Source organism: Cebus imitator, unplaced genomic scaffold, assembly GCF_001604975.1.
Source record: "Cebus imitator isolate Cc_AM_T3 unplaced genomic scaffold, Cebus_imitator-1.0 Scaffold78, whole genome shotgun sequence".
Classification (NCBI taxonomy): domain Eukaryota; kingdom Metazoa; phylum Chordata; class Mammalia; order Primates; family Cebidae; genus Cebus; species Cebus imitator.
In genome coordinates this window covers 1,401,919-1,419,450 of record NW_016107393.1, presented here as the reverse complement: position 1 = coordinate 1,419,450, position 17,532 = coordinate 1,401,919, and the positions used below count along the sequence as shown (strand labels likewise).

Sequence of the window (17,532 nt, the reverse complement as noted above, 5' to 3'; positions counted from 1 at the left end):
CTCACTGCAACTTCCATCTCCCAGGTTCAAGCAATTCTCCTGCCTCAGCGTCCTTAGTAGCTGGGAGTACAGGCATGCTCTACTATGCCCACCTGATTTTTTTGTATTTTTAGTAGAGACGGGTTTTGCCATGTTGCCCAGGCTGCTCTTGAACTCCTGGCCTCGTATGATCTGCCTGCCTTAGCCTCCCAAAGTGATGGGATTATAGATGTGAGCCACCACGCCCGGCTATTCAAATGCTTTTCTACCTGAATAGATTCAGAGAAGAAATTTTCACATTTCAAATGGTTTCAGGACAAATTAAATTCATTATTGAAGCTGAAAATTAGTCATGTCCCTGAGATGATGATCAGCACCATGATGAATAGATGTGAATTTGACAATTCATGAAATCCTTTTGTGAGAGGTCAGACTTGAGATTGCATCTCTTTCTACATTCTATTGAAGCAAGTGCCCACTGGCCAGTTCGCTAAAAATGTAATTTTCCAATTGCTCCCTGAGAGAAGCATAATATCTACCACCTGCACGTAATCTACTATTCTTAAATCTCTGGAAACATCCATGCCATTAAAAATTCCAAACAAATATTATGTCTTCTTTATTTTTCACAAATTCATACCTGACCTGAGCAAACAAATATTATTTCAATGCAAAAATTACAGCTAATTTTTTAGCTGGAGAAAATCACGGGTTATTACCATTTAATTTTTAAATGGTTACACAGTTTTCAAGTTAGAACTTAACATTTTTTTTTCTAAGTTATGTGCTTTTCATTCTGCTTTTTAAAAAAAAATTTAATGTGTTTTCTTCCCTGATATGTAAGTATCTATATGTTCTCCTGGACAGTTTGGGATAAAGCAGTATTTCCTCTTGTATAGAGGAATTAAGGAAGCTATATATGTATGTATGTACATATATATTTATTTATATATATTTTATATATATGGAGGTATTTATTGTCTATTTATATAATATATGTAATTTACATGTTATATTTAGCAAAGACTAAAAGTAAATTGTATTTTATATATTTATTTAAGAATCTGAACTTTTTTTTTTTTTTGAGAATGATTCTAGCTCTGTCACCCTGGCTGGAGTGGTGCAATCTCGGCTCACCGCAACCTCTGCCTCCCAGGTTCAGGTGATGCTCCTGCCTCAGCCTCCCCAGTAGCTGGGATTACAGGCACCCACCACCACACCTGGCTAATTTTTGTATTTTCAGTAGAGATGGGGTTTCGCCATGTTGGGCAGGCTGGTCTCAAACTCCTGACCTCAGGTGATTTGCCCTCCTCGACCTCCCGAAGTGCTAGGATTACAGATGGGAGCCACCGCACCTGGCCTAAAAATCTGAACCTTAATTAGCATTTACCTCTCTAATTCTTTGAGAGTTATGTAAGGGATGTGTATTTGTGAAGATGTTGAAAGTTTGACCAAGAATCTATTTCTTCCTGATAGTGAGGAAGAGCTGCTTTGTAATTTTCTGAATCAATGTGCTTTGGAGGTATTCACTACTTAAAAAATATTGGGTTTTTACCTGGTTGCATTGCAGAAAAACTACTGTAGGAGAGGGGAAATACCTATAGCTAATGATTACATGATCCCTGTGTCAAACTGAAATATTAATAATCAAAAGGATCAGGCTGGGCGAGGTGGCCCACGCCTATAATCCCAGCACTTTGGGAGGCCGAGGTGGGCAGATCATGAAATGAGGAGATTGAGACCATCCTGGCCAACAAGGTGAAATCCCGTCTCTACTAAAACAAAAATACAAAAATTAGCTGGGCGCAGCGGCAGGCACCTGTAATCCCAGCTACTCAGAAGGCTTGATAGCAAGGCAAAATAACAGGGCATTTTGCTTGTAATTACTCAAACAGTTGTCTCATTTTTAATGTTTGAACATGAAATTATTATTATTTTTTATTATGCATTGACCCCTCACAGAGATTTGCTGTCCAAATGCCAAATATCAAGATTCGCTTAGGAGTTTTTCCACCTTTCGATGTTTCTCTTTGCTTTGGGATCATGGAGCAATATGGTCCTTACTCTGTTCCATCTTTCTTTAGAGATAATGTAAGCACCCAATGGGTTCACCTTGCAATAGATAAAGAGTAATTCACAGAGTCAGCTGTGCTGCAGACCAGAGTTTTATTGTTACTCAAATCAGTCTCCCCAGATCAGAGTTTTTAAGGATAATTTGGTGAGTGGGGGAAGGCCAGTGTGTAGGAATCCTGATTGGTTGGGTCAGAGATGAAATCATGGGGAATTGAAACTGTCCTCTTGCGCTGAGTTAGTTCCTGGGTGGGGGTCACAAGATCAGATGAGCCAGTTTATTGATCTGGGTGGTGCCAGATGACCCATCAAGTGCAGGGTCTGCAAAATATCTCAAGCACTGATCTTAGCAGCAGTTTAGGGAGAGTCAGGAGAATAGCTTGAATCAGGGAGTTGGAGGTTGCAGTTAGCGAAGATCTCGCCACTGCACTCCAGCCTGGGGACAGAGCAAGACTCCATCTCAAATAAATAAATAAATAAATAGATAAATAAAAAGGATCAGAATCTAGTTTTGAAGAGTTTATTCAAGTGAAAACTTGGGAATGGCCAATCCGGGAGATGCAGACTCTGGAAAAATGAGGTAAGCGTTCCAAAGTTAAAAGTTAAGCTCTTGCTTCTATAAGCACAAAGTAAAGAAATTTGACAGGATTTCAGCATTTGCTATACAAGGCTGGTTTATGAGTTATAACAACATAATTAGTTACAGTTTGTTTTTTTTCTATGTAGCTTGTTTTCTTTTCTTTATAGCTGGTTTTCATTTTCTTTCCAATTTAAAAGAGTATATTTAACTTTCCATCTTAAGGCAATGTGATGGCCATGGGGTCCTTGTGTGCGAAGAGTAAGAAGGAAGTTAGTCTATAATGAAGATCAGCAGTGAAGAGGGAAGGAGTCTTCTCTGGTGCTCTTTAGTTTTACAACATTTTACAATATTTTACAAAACAATGTTGGTAAGGAAGAAGGCTAATCTGTAGTCAGAGAAACAAGAGTTATAGCTGCCTTGGTTACTGCTGCCTCTCAAGTGACCTCACCCCTCCAACAATCATTGTCCTTTAAGACTCAAAATAATCTAGAGTTCCAGTAGCTTAGGTTTTGAATTACTTATTTTCACACCTGTTACAAGAACTAGCTGTATTCTCAAGTTGTATTTTGCAGTTTAAGTACGTGTTATAAAATTGAGTGATGGAAATATATCAAAACAATCATAATAGCTTTTAAAATTAGCTACACAAAAAGATTTATTAAAGCAAATACTAAATTAAATTTTAAGAATAAAAACAACATGTTTTTCAGTTTTACACCCACCTAAATACATCTGTTTCATCTTTTCTAGGCTTTGCTAGAGGTGGTTAATGACCTCTTTGAAGAACAGACTGACCTGGAGAAAATTGTCAAGAAAATAATGCATCGGGCCCAAACTCTGCTGAAATGTGAACACTGTTCTGTTTTGCTCCTAGAGGACATCGAATCACCAGTAAGTTATTTTTTATCTTTTTAAGTTGAAGACTATGTGAGTGGAATAAAGTTGAGTTTATTTATAATTAAGCTTGTGAAATTGGGACTTGAATCACTCCATGACTCTTCTAACCATGAGGCAACTTTTCATAAAACAAGAGTTTTTAAAAATTTCTTTTATGTGTATTTCATTCTCATTTTGCAGTCAACTTAGAAACATAGACTTTTAAGCTAACAGGGACTTTAGAGATGTATCCCAGCCCTTTGTAATTACAGATGAAGGAACCAAGGGGTTTAGTGGTTTGCCCAACCTCACACAGCTCCGTTAGAAGATAAACTCAAGTGTCTGTCTCACATTTTATTTACCTGTGAGGGGGAAAGCCCTCAGCATTTCATCGGGTGGATTTCAGTCCAGACAATGATCCATGGCCTTCTTAAGGCGAGAAGGAAGCAAGCAAATGAGTGGAGATTCAGTGCGCTTAGCTCTTGGAGCCCAGACAAACTGGAATCAAGCCAAATGGAGTGGCCAGCTGTAGCTGGGCTGTTCCCTGCAGCAGGTTTGTCCTGCAGAAGCTTCCAAGATCTTTCACAGCTGCTGTGGACTTGTGAATTTTGGCACAGAGTAGCCTTACCAGGTGAAGGAAGCTGCTGTCCACTTCCCTGCAGGGGTTCCTGCCACTCCAGAGGGAAGCATCTCATCCAAGGCCTCAGGGCTGCCTCACTGTGGCAATTTGTGGCCAGCTTTCTGGTTTTGTTAAGCCCTTTGGCTTTCAGGGGGAAATCTGCTGGGTAGATAAGCAACACTACTGAAATAATCATCATCATCAATCTGAATTCTTGAAAGTTAAATGTCTAAACCCTTGGCGCAATTTAATGTCTTTGCTGAGAACTCTCTTCAAACATCGGGAATTGTCTAGCAATTAAGAGCTGCTTTAATACCTGACAGAATGTCATTTTGCCACACTTTACTTAAAAGAGATTATTGCCTTTGCCTTTAGGTTCGTTTTCCTCAAAGAATAAGAACCTTGGGGTAAACTTTGGAGATTTACTTATAAGTATTGTGAGACTCACAACATTAAATTTTGAAAAAAATCTATGTCTAAAATGTTTAGGAGTGTTTCCCCAGATTTTAGCAGAGATTGGGGTTATTTCTGTTTCAGTCAGTGTGGTTTACACAAACAATAGCCTGTAAAGTACCCTGTGATTGTATAAATCTCAGCTGAACCTTGGGAGAACATGCACACACACACCCCAATAGCCCATACTTACGGAATGCTTCCAGAAACTTTCGGAAACATTTGCATTCTTTCAATTCTTACCTATGAGGTAGGTGTTATTATCATCCTATAATAATTTTATAAATAAGGAAATAAGGTTCAGAAAGTTGAGTGACTTGCCAGTCACTTCCACTGCCTGACCCTTAAAGGAATGGGAAGTGGTGGGGTGCTCATTGGTACCTGGCAGGTTTCAGGGCCACAGAGAAGCCCCCATTAAACAAAGGCAGAAAGGGGCAACTGTTGAAGCTCTGGCTGCCAGGATTACCTGGGCCACCCCAAGGTCCCTGTGGGAGCAAGTGGCTGGGTGTGAGGGTCTGGGGTAGGCAGGCTGGAATCTGGACACAGGCAAATTCATTGTTTGCTGGCTCACTTGTAAACAGACATGAAAGCAACTTAAACCAGCTAAGGTGGTCATTCTTGCTAATCTAACTTGAACTAGTTTTTATGGTGTGATCTAACTCTTTAGTAAACGACCAAAAAAATACAGATAATAGAAGTTGATATTGGATGTGGGGGCAGAGCTGGAGGGAACAGTAGAAACAGCAATATCTTCATGATATAAAGTATGGAGATGAGTGATCAAAAAACATTGTCTAGATAGAGTAGATGGTACAAACGATAATGGTGCTTGCTGGTATTCTACTGAAAGTACAAAAGGCCTGTTTGCTATCACTGCTGAACATTCTAAGACTATAATGTTGGGGTTGAAAATTCTGGACCACTCCTCATCAATTCTTTCTTCTCTCTCTCTCTTTTTTTTTTGAGATGGAGTTTTGTTCTTATCGCCCAGGCTGGAATTCAATGGTGTGATCTCAGCTCACTGCAAACTCCGCCTCCTGGGTTCAAGCAATTCTCCTGCCTCAGCCTCCTGAGTAGCTGGGATTACAGGCATGTGCCACCACTCCTGGCTAATTTTTTGTATTTTTAGTAGGGTCAGGGTTTCGCCATGTTGGTCAGGCTAGTCTTGAACTCCTGACCTCAGGTGATCCATTCACTTCGGTCTCCCAGAGTACTGGGATTACAGGCATGAGCCACTGCACCCGGCCCATTTCTTCTGTTTTTTTACCCATCCTCCTCCGAAGTGTTATTGATGGAAAAACAAAACTCTGTGAATATTTTATTTTTGTATTGTTTTGGTTTTCTGATTTTTAAAAATTCTAATCTACATTTTAATTGGCAAATAATTTTATGTATTTATAGTATACAGTGTGATGTTTTGATACATGCGTCTATTGTGGATAATTAAATCAAACTAATTAACGTATGCATCCCCTCACATACTTATTTTTTATGGGGAGGACATTTGAACTTTAGCAATTGTGAAATATACGTTATTACTCACTGCAGTCACCATGCTGTGCAATAGATCTCAAAAATATATTCTTTCTGTCTAATGAAATTTGGATGCTGTGACCAACAACTCTTCACTCACTTTTAATTTTAGCCTCTGGCAACCACCATTCTACTTTCTGCATCTATGAGTTAAACTTCTTTCAATTCTACAAATAAGTGAGATTGTGCAATATTTTTCTTTCTGTACCTGGCTTATTTCACTTAACACAACTTCATTCAAGCTAATTCATATTGTTCAAAATTACAAAATTTTATTCTTTTTAAAGGCAGAATAGTATTTTTAATGGATAATTGTTTTAATTACCTTGCATATTTTACAGACTTATTATTGAAAGTTTCCTCTGTCATCAAGTCCCTCAAAGCACCTCCAAAAAAGCATCTCTTCAAATATGAAACTCGCTCCCTCCTTTTTAAATTATTGTTGAACTTTGTGGTTTTTTATTTTTATATTTTATTATACTCTAAGTTCTGGGGCACATGTGCAGTACGTGCAGGTTTGTTACATAGGTATACATGTGCCATGGTGGTTTCCTGCACCCATCAACCTGTCATCTACATTAGGTATTTTTCCTAATGCTTTCTATCCCCTAGGCCTTCACCTTCCAACAGGCCCTGGTGTGTGATTTTCCCCTTCCTGCATCCATGTGTTCTCACTGTTCAACTCCCACTTATGAATGAGAATGTGTGGTATTTGTTTTTCTGTTCTTGTGTTAGTTTGCTGAGAATGATGGTTTCCAGCTTCATCCCTGTCCCTGCAAAACACGTGAACTCATCCTTTTTTATGGCTGCATACTATTCCATGGTGCACATGTGCCACATTTTCTTTATCCAGTCTATCACTGATGAGCATTTGGGTTGGTTCCAAGTATTGGTTATTGTGAACAGTGCCACAATAAACATATGTGTGCATGTGTGTTTATAGTAGAATGATTTATAATCCTCTGGATATATACCCAGTAATAGGATTGCTGGATCAAATGGTATTTCTGGTTCTAGATCCTTAAGGAATCGCCACACTGTCTTCCACAATGATCGAACTAATAAAGACTCCCACAACAGTGTAAAAGCATTCCTATTTCTCCACATCCTCTCCAGCATCTGTTGTCTCCTGACTTCTTAATGATCACCATTCTAACTGGCATGAGATGATACCATTGTGGTTTTGATTTCTCTAATGACCAGTAATGATGAGCTTTTTTTCATATCTTTTGGCTGCATTAACGTCTTCTTTCGAGAAGTATCTGTTCATATACTTTACCCACTATTTGATGGGGTTGTTTGTTCTTTTCTTGTAAATTTGTTTAAGTTCTTTGTAGATTCTGGATATTAGTCCTTTATCAGTTGGATAAATTGCAAAAATTTTCTCTCATTCTGTAGGGTGCCTGTTCACTCTGATGATGGTTTTTGTTGTTGTTGTTTTTAGTTTTTTGTTTGTTTGTTTGTTTGCTGTGCAGAAGCTCTTTAATTAGATCCCATTTGTCAGTTTTGGCTTTTGTTGACATTGCTTTTGATTCCTTAGTCGTGAAGCCTTTGCCCATGTGTGGCCTCGATCACGTTGGGGTCACCACTCGGGGAAGTCTAACCTGCAGACCCTGACTCCACAATCAGATGAATGAATGTACTCTCACACCATTACAGTGTTTCAAGTGGGCTAGGGGTGGCCGTTGGCTGCTTTCAGAGGGTGAAATGCAACCAATCAACCCAGACCCTCTGACCATCACACATTTATTCCCTCAAGATGTTACAACAAAGGTTCTAAGTTAACACACTTGTGGATAATTAACATGGTTAAGAGAATGGTTTTACGACTGGTAAAAGCTTTAGGTTCTAGGGCCCAGAGTAAATACTATTAACAGGTAATTTGCCTTTGATCTTCCCTGGAGAGATCACGCAGCACAAAATTAACATGAGTAAACACAGTGGAGACAAATGGGTGTGGGGTAAGGCCTTTTTGATCAGCTCTCTCTCTGTAACTTAACATGATGGACCGGCCACCTTCAGCCTGCCCCAATAAAACCTTTCAGCCTTCCAAAGATTTGAGACTAAAATCTATAACTTTCTCTATGTATTTTCTGTAATATTTTGCCAACCACCTCGAGTGAATAGCAACATTTCCCCCTATTTTTTGTTATTAAAATTAGGCTCTGTTGTTTGCTGGCCACTGATGCGGTTAGCCATGGATATGTCAGGTGAGGCGGTCCTTCCTTTTTTTTAAATTTAATTTAATTTTATTGCATTTTAGGTTTGGGGGTACATGTGAAGAACATGCAAGATTGTTGCATGGGTACACACGTGGCAGTGTGATTTGCTGCCTTCCTCCCCATCACCTATATCTGGCATTTCTCCCCATGCTATCTCTCCCCAACTCCCCACCCCCCACTGCTCCTCCCCTATTTCCCCCCAACAGACCCAAGTGTGTAGTGCTCCCCTCCCTGTGTCCATGTGTTCTTATTGTTCAACACCCACCTATGAGTGAGAACATGCAGTGTTTGATCTTCTGCTCTTCTGTCAGTTTGCTGAGAATGATGGTTTCCAGGTTCATCCATGTCCCTACAAAGGACACAAACTCATCGTTTTTGATGGCTGTGTAATATTCCATGGTGTATATGTGCCACATTTTCCTTGTCCAGTCTATCATCGATGGGCATTTGGGTTGGTTCCAGGTCTTTGCTATTGTAAACAGTGCTGCAATGAACATTCGTGTGCATGTGTCCTTATAATAGAATGATTTATAATCCTTTGGATATATAGCCAGTAATGGGATTGCTGGATCAAATGGAATTTCTATTTCTAGGTCCTTGAAGATCCTTGCTTTTATTCTGGGTTTACATCCTAGGGTTAACAAATAACATAAGGGCAATAATGAAAACAATTAGCAACAGTTTTTGCCAGTTAAAGCATGACTCCTAGGAATGGGGGTTTAACCAGGAGAGATGACCTTGCACACCTTTCCATCATTTTTGGACACATTATCTACAAAAGCAGCTGTTTGTACTGCCTCAGTAATAGATGCCACTGCAGTGCTGGCTGTAGCCAGGATGACTGTGGCTGAGACTGTAAAAGCTGTAAGTGTAACTATGAATTTTTTGTATCTGACCTGTAGTGTTAGTTGGCATTTCAGTTTACTGTATGCCATTACTGAGGAACTTTACTGGGGGTATGTTAATTTCTTTTAGTTAAGCAGTAGTTGTTAGAAGTTGTGAAGGGTGTGTTAGTTTAATCAGGGCAGAAAAAGTAGATTAGAAGATAGGCGTGATAGAATGCAGCAAGTACAGGTTGCAGGCAAAGTGAAAGAACAAAAAATAAACAAATCCTAAGTAGGATTCGCCTAGCGTTTGCGTTGTCCTCTTCAGCATCCTTCCTTCAGGTGAGGTCCGGGGCTTGTGTGGTTTGAAAAAGCTGCATCATTTTGCGGGGCCTCATTTAGGCTGGCTTGAGTTTTTTTCTTCTTCCCATCCTTTTATGAGGACGCAGTCTTTTGGCTGGTTCTGATGTACTGGAAATTCTAGTGATTGTGCCTGTGCTAAGAGACTTTTTATAATCTTTGTAAAAGAGCAGGTAAGTGCTTTAAGAAAAACTTGTTGCCAGTTTACAGAAAAACTAGATGGTCCTTCTTTAACTTTTAACTAATATGTTTACACACAGAATCACACAGAATTACTTTTACGATTAATGTTTTAAATCTTGCTTAAACTTTCAAAATAAAATTTATACAACTTACTTGCATACATTTTGTTCTATAACATTTTTCACTGCTTTCATAGACATTAACATGACTTAACTTTGTTTTATAACCTTCCTTACTAAGAGCACATTCTTATAACTTCCTTAATATTTCTTTCCTTACTTCTTTATTGCTCTCTAATCTGTCTTTCCTAGTCTTTCTTTTTCCCTTTGCCTTCCTTACCTCTTTCTCTCTCTTTCTTTCTTACTGATTCTTCCTTTTTATTTCTTTCTCTGATGTTTCTGTTTCTGTTTGTTTTGGTCAAGCAGTGATGTTATCACTTGTAAGTCGGCTAGCCAGTGAGCTGTGGTCTCAAGATTAGACTTAATTAAAGCTGTTTCAAGATTTTGTAACAAATAAACTGAGTAAGCCCAGTCATTTACTATATTTATGAGCTGGGTGAAAAAAAGTTTTTAATGCCAGAATTAGAGCTCCAATCTCAGCTCTCTGACTCCTAGTGAACTTAGATTATGTGATTGAATGATGTGGTTTCTACTGAAGCTTTTCTTTGTTACCTAACCTATTAGTAAATTGTGATAAAGCATTAGGTATGGAGGAATGCAATACTGGTTTAAATTGCTTTCTTCTTAAAGGAATCTTGATGATATTAGTATTATAACTTAGCAATTGACTGCATTAATCATTAAGATGGCAAGTTGAAATTGGCAACATGAAGTTTTAAGAGGAAATTTGAAAATATGTCTAGAAGCAGAGACTCAAATAACATGCTTTAACCATGTGCTTTAAACCACAGGCAGAATAGCTTAAATTTTGCAAGTTTTCAGGCTAAGTTCATGGACTTTAAACTAGCAAACTGTTCTGAAAATGGTTACTTACTAGCTGAGCAAAGACAATTTCTAATCAGTCTTTCATGCATATGTTTTCACCACACTTAGATACAAATTTCTTCAGTTTTTGAGAAATGGGCACAACATTTTTACTTTTTAATTTAACCAATATTATTTAATTTGGCTTAAAGTTTTCCTTTAAAGAATAGTGTGTGGTTATACCTGCTTAGTTTTTAATTGCTCTTTAATACGTGGGCCTGCTTTTAAACCTGATTGAAATTTATTATCTAAATTTACAAAATTAAAGGTAAATAAGGCAAAATTATGATTCATATAAATATAAAATAAATGCAAGTTGAAGATTTTAAAAACTCATTAATGTATGAGGGAGCCAATATGATGTTAAAACCAGTCCAAAGAGCACTGGAGAAGTTAGGTATTTATGGGCAATGTTAGGATACAATTTCAAGGTTAAAAACAATATTGGTTAAAGACAAAACTAAGCTATAAACTATAACCTTCAAGATTATCTTTTCTATTGGAGAGAAATTACTTGTGTCTCTACCAGAAAAAGGTACAAGTTAACATGTAATTGCACCAAATCTGGAGTCTTTTATCTGTACTAACCAATGAGAGGAAGGAACTATATACATTTCTTAGATCAGAAATTGGCAATTTTTTCTGTAAATGCCCAGGCAGTAGATATTTTAGGGTTTAGTCTCTATTGCAGCTACTCAACTTTGCCCATTATAATACAAAAGCAGTCATAGACAATATATATAAAGAATGAGCACGGCTGTGTTACAATAAAACTTTATTTACAAAAATAGGTGGTAAGTCAGATTTGACTAGCAGACAACGGTTTACAGATCACTGTTCTAGATAATCCTTTGCCTTCTTACAACATTGAAAAATGAGTACCTGGCTTTTTGGTTCATTTCTTTAATGTCAATGTAAACTTCAGATGAATAAAAGATTTAATGTTAAAAATTTAAATGCAGAAATACTGGTGAATATGGTTTTATTCATTGGGTAGATAAAGGCTGTCTGAAACAATCATTCAATTCTGATAAGAATAAATTATTTCAAACAGCTCTATGATTTTTCAGCCATCAGATTGGTAAAGCTTGAAAATAATTATAATCACCAGTATGAGTATGGGCATTAGAAAATTGATGTTTTCATTCCTGATAATGGAAACTTAAGTTGTGATAACTTTTATGGACATCAGTTTGGTAAAATACATTTTAACTTGAAAAAGGAATAACCTTTGCACCCAGCATCTCCTCCTCTTAAAATTTAGAATAATGAAATGGATGGAGAAGAGAGCAAAATGAGTATATAAGAATAATTGTTACATTCCTATAATAGTGAAAATGTAAATAATTCAAATATTTATAGAAGATATGTAACAAAATTCTATGTAGTGTTTTAAAACAGTAATATATGTCTATATAGGAACAATGTCTTTGATATAATTTTAGGTCAATAATAAAGGGGAGAAACAACATACATAAAAAGAAGCTGTTTTTATCAAAACATGGGTACATAAATAAGATTACATTTTCACAACTATTAAGTTGATGGAGCTTTAAATTTTCTCCCTTCAAGTCATATTTTCTTGTATCTTCTCTTACAAGAGGAGTCATGAGTTTATCATCTCATGGAAGGAAAGGGAAGGTAGTCAATCTCTTAACAAGAGAACAAACTTAAAAGTCAGGGTTTGTTCTCTTGTTAAGAGGTTGTCAGGAGAGTTGTCATAGGGTGTCAGGAGAGAGGATTTGCTAAATGGATTTATCTTATCTTTTAGCAATTAAAAACCAACCTGAAAACACCAGAACAAGACATGCAAACTCCATAATCCACAAAAGAAGTACTCATAACTCCATGCCACAAGTCATCACTCCCCTTCCACTCCATATAAGGTTGGGAGGGCTGCTAAATTCAGTAGAAATTAGATAAGATGAAGTATTTAATAAAAGGCTGAGTGAGGTTACTTGCCTTCAGCCATCTTGGGCGGATCCCAGTGTTCACCAAAGTAAGTCATGTGTACTTGCTTGAAACAGTAAGAGCAGGTGCCTGGGCAGGCTCAGGGATGTTTCTTGAGGCCTTCCTGCTGCCATAGATTGGTAGAAGGGGTGGCCAGGGTAAGTGGAACAAGGAAGGTTGCAGACAAGTCATCCTGGAAACAAGGTTATTGATGTATCAGGATAAATGAGAATATGAGTGGCAAGTCACCCACAGCTGCTTATCTTGGCCAGCTGAAGAGATTTATAGGCTAATTCATTACGCAAAAATATCTATGTCATATTGGACTTTACAGTAAGCATAGGAGACTCTCACTAGGCTGAAGCTGAAACAGCTGCTCAGAGTAGAATGTTGTTGAGAAAATGCTCAAAGACAGTAGACTGAAATTCAAGTGCAGCCACCCTAAATTATTCCCCTGACTTCACTCTCCCCCTCCATTGTTCATTTAAACATTAACACATAACAAAGAGCCACCAGCATGGGGCTCATGCAAAGATACTATTTTTAAAAAAAAGTAGAAAGGTATGTGAAAACAAAATCGAAGTGAAAAACCTGCACTAGAAAAATGCTAAAAGTTTTCCATGAAATGAAATTAAAAATAAGATCTTTCAGGAAAAATAAAGTTGTTCAAGAAAAAGATACAAGGGCTTAAAGAATAAATGATAAGCAGTATAAAAGATAAGAAACTGGGTTGGTAAAGCTTGGAAAAAAGTAGAAGAAAATTACGTAGCTGTACAGAAAGAGATACTACATTAAAAACATATAAAATACTTTTAGGGGCACAAAGAATAAAATGGAAAATAATAAAGTATTAAAAAAAGAGAATGATAAAAAAGGAATCAGAATAACAGAGGTCCAAACTAAGGATAATTGGCAATTCTAAAGAGAACATGGCAAATGGAACAAGAAAAGAAAAAAGAAAAACATTCAGAATTATAACACTAGGACATTTTACTGAAATAAAGGCAAACTTGGATTTACAGACTGAAGGAACACACTGTTTCAGGCAAAATTGATACCTACTGCTTAGCACTGAAACACATTTGGTGTTAATAGACATCAAAGATATTGAAAAAATACATATGGGCATTTACAGAAAAAAATCAAAGCATCTGTTGCAGGAAAATTCATTCTGATGTTAGACTTCCTAGTTGCAGTCTCCTGTGCTAGAGGACAATGGGCAATATGTACAAAGTCCTCAGGGAAAGAAAATGCGACCCTATAATTTTAAATCCGAAATTTAAAGCCAAACTCATAGACAACTGCACAAGTTGCAGAGAGATCTTTTCAAATATGCAAAGAAGAGAACTAAATGTAGTTCTAATAAGCCCTTCCTGAAAAAATATAAGAGTTTGAAATCTAGCCAAGAAGGTGATGAGTGGGGAAGTTGCAGTAAGTAAGACAGGTATCGAGTATTGAACATATTTAAATATCAAACTAAGGCCAAAAAACCGTAGAGCATATGCTTGTAGATACAAATGTAAACCTTATAACAATGGGGGTGGTTCCCCATGTTCTCCAAGTTCCATAGCTGCAACAGGTGAGTGTGGGCCTGCACTCTCACTGGGTCATATTACAGAAGAGGTCATATTTCAACATTGTGCCTGCGAAATATATCCCATTTCTACTGAGTGGTGTCAAGCCTGGTGTTTGTCTAGGAAAAGATATTACTTTATCTCCCAGGTTTGCTCACTGCAAATATGATCCTGAGAAATGAACTAGGGCCTCACAGTACTGACATGCACAGCTTGGTTTTATGGATTGCCTCTCTCAACAGGTACCTTTGGTTTTGTGGAATATTTTAATTTTAACGTGTCAAATGTATTAACCTTCCTTTTTGATTTGTGCTTTAAGGAATTTGTTATAAAAATCTTTATCTGCCTTTAGTTATAATGGCATTATTATATATCTTTTTAAATCCATTTGGTATGCATGGCCTTTTTTATCCATCTGGAATTTATGTTTTTGTGTGGAGTATAAAGTGTTATGTGTATAACCAATTGTCTTAGAACTGCTTTGCCTCCACTTTGTAATGGCACTTCAAAATTATAGCATTTCCATATATACCTGGGTCTGTTGCTGAGCTCACAATTTTGTCCTGCCGGACTATTTCTCTATTTCTGCACCAGTATCTGTCTGAATTTCTGTAATTTTATAATGCATTTTGATATCTGATAGGGCAAGTCCTCAGTGTTGCCCCCCTTTTAAACTGGCTTGCTTATTCTTGACCTATCATTCTTCCATAAAATTTTAATAGCAGCTTAACAAGTTCCATGAAAACTCTGCATAGGTTTTGATTGAAATGACTTTAATTTATAGATCAATCTGGGGGACTTCTGCAAGTAACAGACTATTCAAGGGCAAGTGGCTGTCACACTGAGAGCATTTATTAACTTACATGACAAGAAGTCTCCAGGAGGTGATTCTGGGGATGGCATAGCAGCCAGATGATGTGATCAGGGATCCAGGCTCTGTCCTCTTCCCTCTGCTTGTCTCAGTGGTTGGCCATCACCTGCTGGGTCTTCCCTTCATAGTGTACCAGACAGCATGTCTGCGCTTAACTGTCCAGGAAAAGAAAGGGAAACTTCTTTTCACATCCCTCTCTTTTCTCTCAGGGAGCAAAGTCTTTTTTGTTTGTTTGTTTGTTTGTTTGCTTGTTTGTTTGTTTGAGACAGGGTTTCACTCTGTTATCTAGACTGGAGTGCAGTGACATCATTACAGCTCACTGCAGCCTTGACCTCTCAGGCTCAAGCAATCCTCTCACCCCAACCTCTGAAGTAGCTAGGACTTCAAGTGCACACCGCCACATCTAGCTAATTTTTGTAAAAATGGGGTTCTACTATGTTGCCCAAGCTGGTCTCGAACCCCTGTGCTCAAGCAATCTTCCCACTTCAGCATCCCAAAGTGTTGGGATTACAGGCATGAGCCAACATACCCAGCTAAGGAAAATCTTTTTTTAAAGGGCTTGTCCTGCTGACGTTTCCTAAGACCCCACTGATCTAGAATGAAATGTTGTCCAAATCACTTATGTTCTTGATATTTTTCTATTCTTCATCTATCAATCTCTAATTACGGGTGTGTTCAAATACTTAGCTTAACAGATTCCTCAATATTTCCTTGTCCAATTATGTAGGTTGTTGATTTAGTTGTTTCTATTAATTATGTGTTTTCGAATTTAGGATTGCAGCTGATTTTGATGGGAGAGTTTTTGTTTGTCTGCTTGTGCCATTGCTTGCTTTCTTTTTCTCTTGCCCTCTTTCCTACCTGTCTAACAGTTTGCTCAGCTCCCTGACACCTAATCAAGAACCAGGACTTATTCTGGTGGCTCAGATTTCCTGCTGTGTAGTAATATTACACCAGGCTAGGGGCAGCTTGGTACAGTTTCTTGGGGTCAAGCTGGGTCACCTGTTTCCCTGTGCTCCAGTAGGAGCTGAAATTCTGACCATCATTGCCAGTCTGTTTCTGGACTGGGAGTTTAGCAGGCCTATGTCTTCAGACTTGTGACTTTAGAGATCTTTTCCCTCCTTTTCCTTCTCCTCCATACCCCTCCTTTTCTTCTCTCTTCTTTTCAATCTCTAAATGTCTTTCTGATTTCCTCTGTGTTTTATCGGTCTTTGCTCTGTTTTTGGAAGAGATCCGCTGTGTAAAAGCAGGAACTTATAGCACTGTCTCTACTGGCATTCGATACACTACTTTTATAATTAGAAAACAAAACAGTATCATATCAGGAAAAACAGTTTGTCCCTCCAAAAATAAGTTTTATTTCTATTTTATTAGAACAATTCCTGAAAACAAAAGTTCTATTTGTATTTCGTGATTCTAATACTTTAAAAACTGCTTATTGCACATTTATATTTTATGATCTCTGTATTTGAAGGGAATAAGAGAGAAAAAAATTAAATCTGCTTATAGAAGCTTTGATTCACCAAGATCTTAACTGTGTTTAGAAGCTGCATTCATGGTCTTTAAGCTAGGCACTCAGGTGTAAACTGTTCAGTTTACTGAGTGGATGCCAAGACTAGAAGTGAGGAATGCCGTTCCAGCCCTTTCTCCAGACAAAATTAATATTTTGCCCCCTTTGCTTCTCTTAAGTGTTTCAGTCCACTGATTTTAAATGACTTTGTCAATGGCATTTTCCATTAGCCTGGGAAGAAAGAAATATTGCTCCATAGCTGGCTGCTGCTGTCAACATTAGGAACTATTTACCTCCTTAAACGGAATATTCCCTGCTTCATGTTATTCCATCCTGTAAACCTGTCTAAGCAATTCCTATCACTTCTGTTAGTTCCTTTCCAGCTCATGCATTTACTATTATTTCTATTTATTTTTGTGTGTAGTCAAGGAAAATGAATGTAGACATTTTAATCTTATGTCCTAAGGCACTGTCTCAAGCCCTAGTTTTTACAAGTGTTCTCTTCTCATGGATCATCCTGATGGCTGGCAGCAATTTCGTTGTTCCAAACTCTATGAAGTACTTTCTAACTAAGCTTATAAATACAAGGCTAGTTTCCAGAGATAATGAAACTGTGAAGCATAAGCTAGCTAGGCACACTTTCTAATATGCTCCTTAGCTCCTTGGTCCTTACGTATATATACATAGAAGTAAGCCAGTGAACTAGATGATCTTCCTGAATCCTACACTCAAGCGGAAGAGAGGGGGAGCATCCTCCGATTGTTCTGGGGCAGTCCGTAATTCAATACCCTCCTACTCAAGTGAATTTTAAAAATCGTTTCAGCCTTTCCTTTCTATATCACTTATTCTATCTCCCTACCTTTCCTTCTTTAATTTTCCTTCTCCCTGTAAAGAAGCACACTTAATTTCAGTTTGATTTTTGCTCCAAGTGCTTTTTCAGTGTGCCAA

The 17,532-nt window shown here is 37.8% G+C and overlaps 2 protein-coding genes across 2 annotated transcripts in view; one reads left to right on the top strand and one right to left on the bottom strand.

Moving 5' to 3' along the window:
* The window catches only part of RBM45 (RNA binding motif protein 45), a 474,379-nt gene that overhangs the window by 196,608 nt on the left and 260,239 nt on the right, over positions 1-17,532 (bottom strand). The gene's annotated exons all lie outside the window — the stretch shown is intronic.
* The window catches only part of PDE11A (phosphodiesterase 11A), a 398,839-nt gene that overhangs the window by 138,190 nt on the left and 243,117 nt on the right, over positions 1-17,532 (top strand). Inside the window, exon 4 of the mRNA XM_017532656.2 lies at positions 3,380-3,520. Coding sequence (XP_017388145.1) covers positions 3,380-3,520 — 141 coding nt within the window. The remainder of the gene's footprint in view (positions 1-3,379; positions 3,521-17,532) is intronic.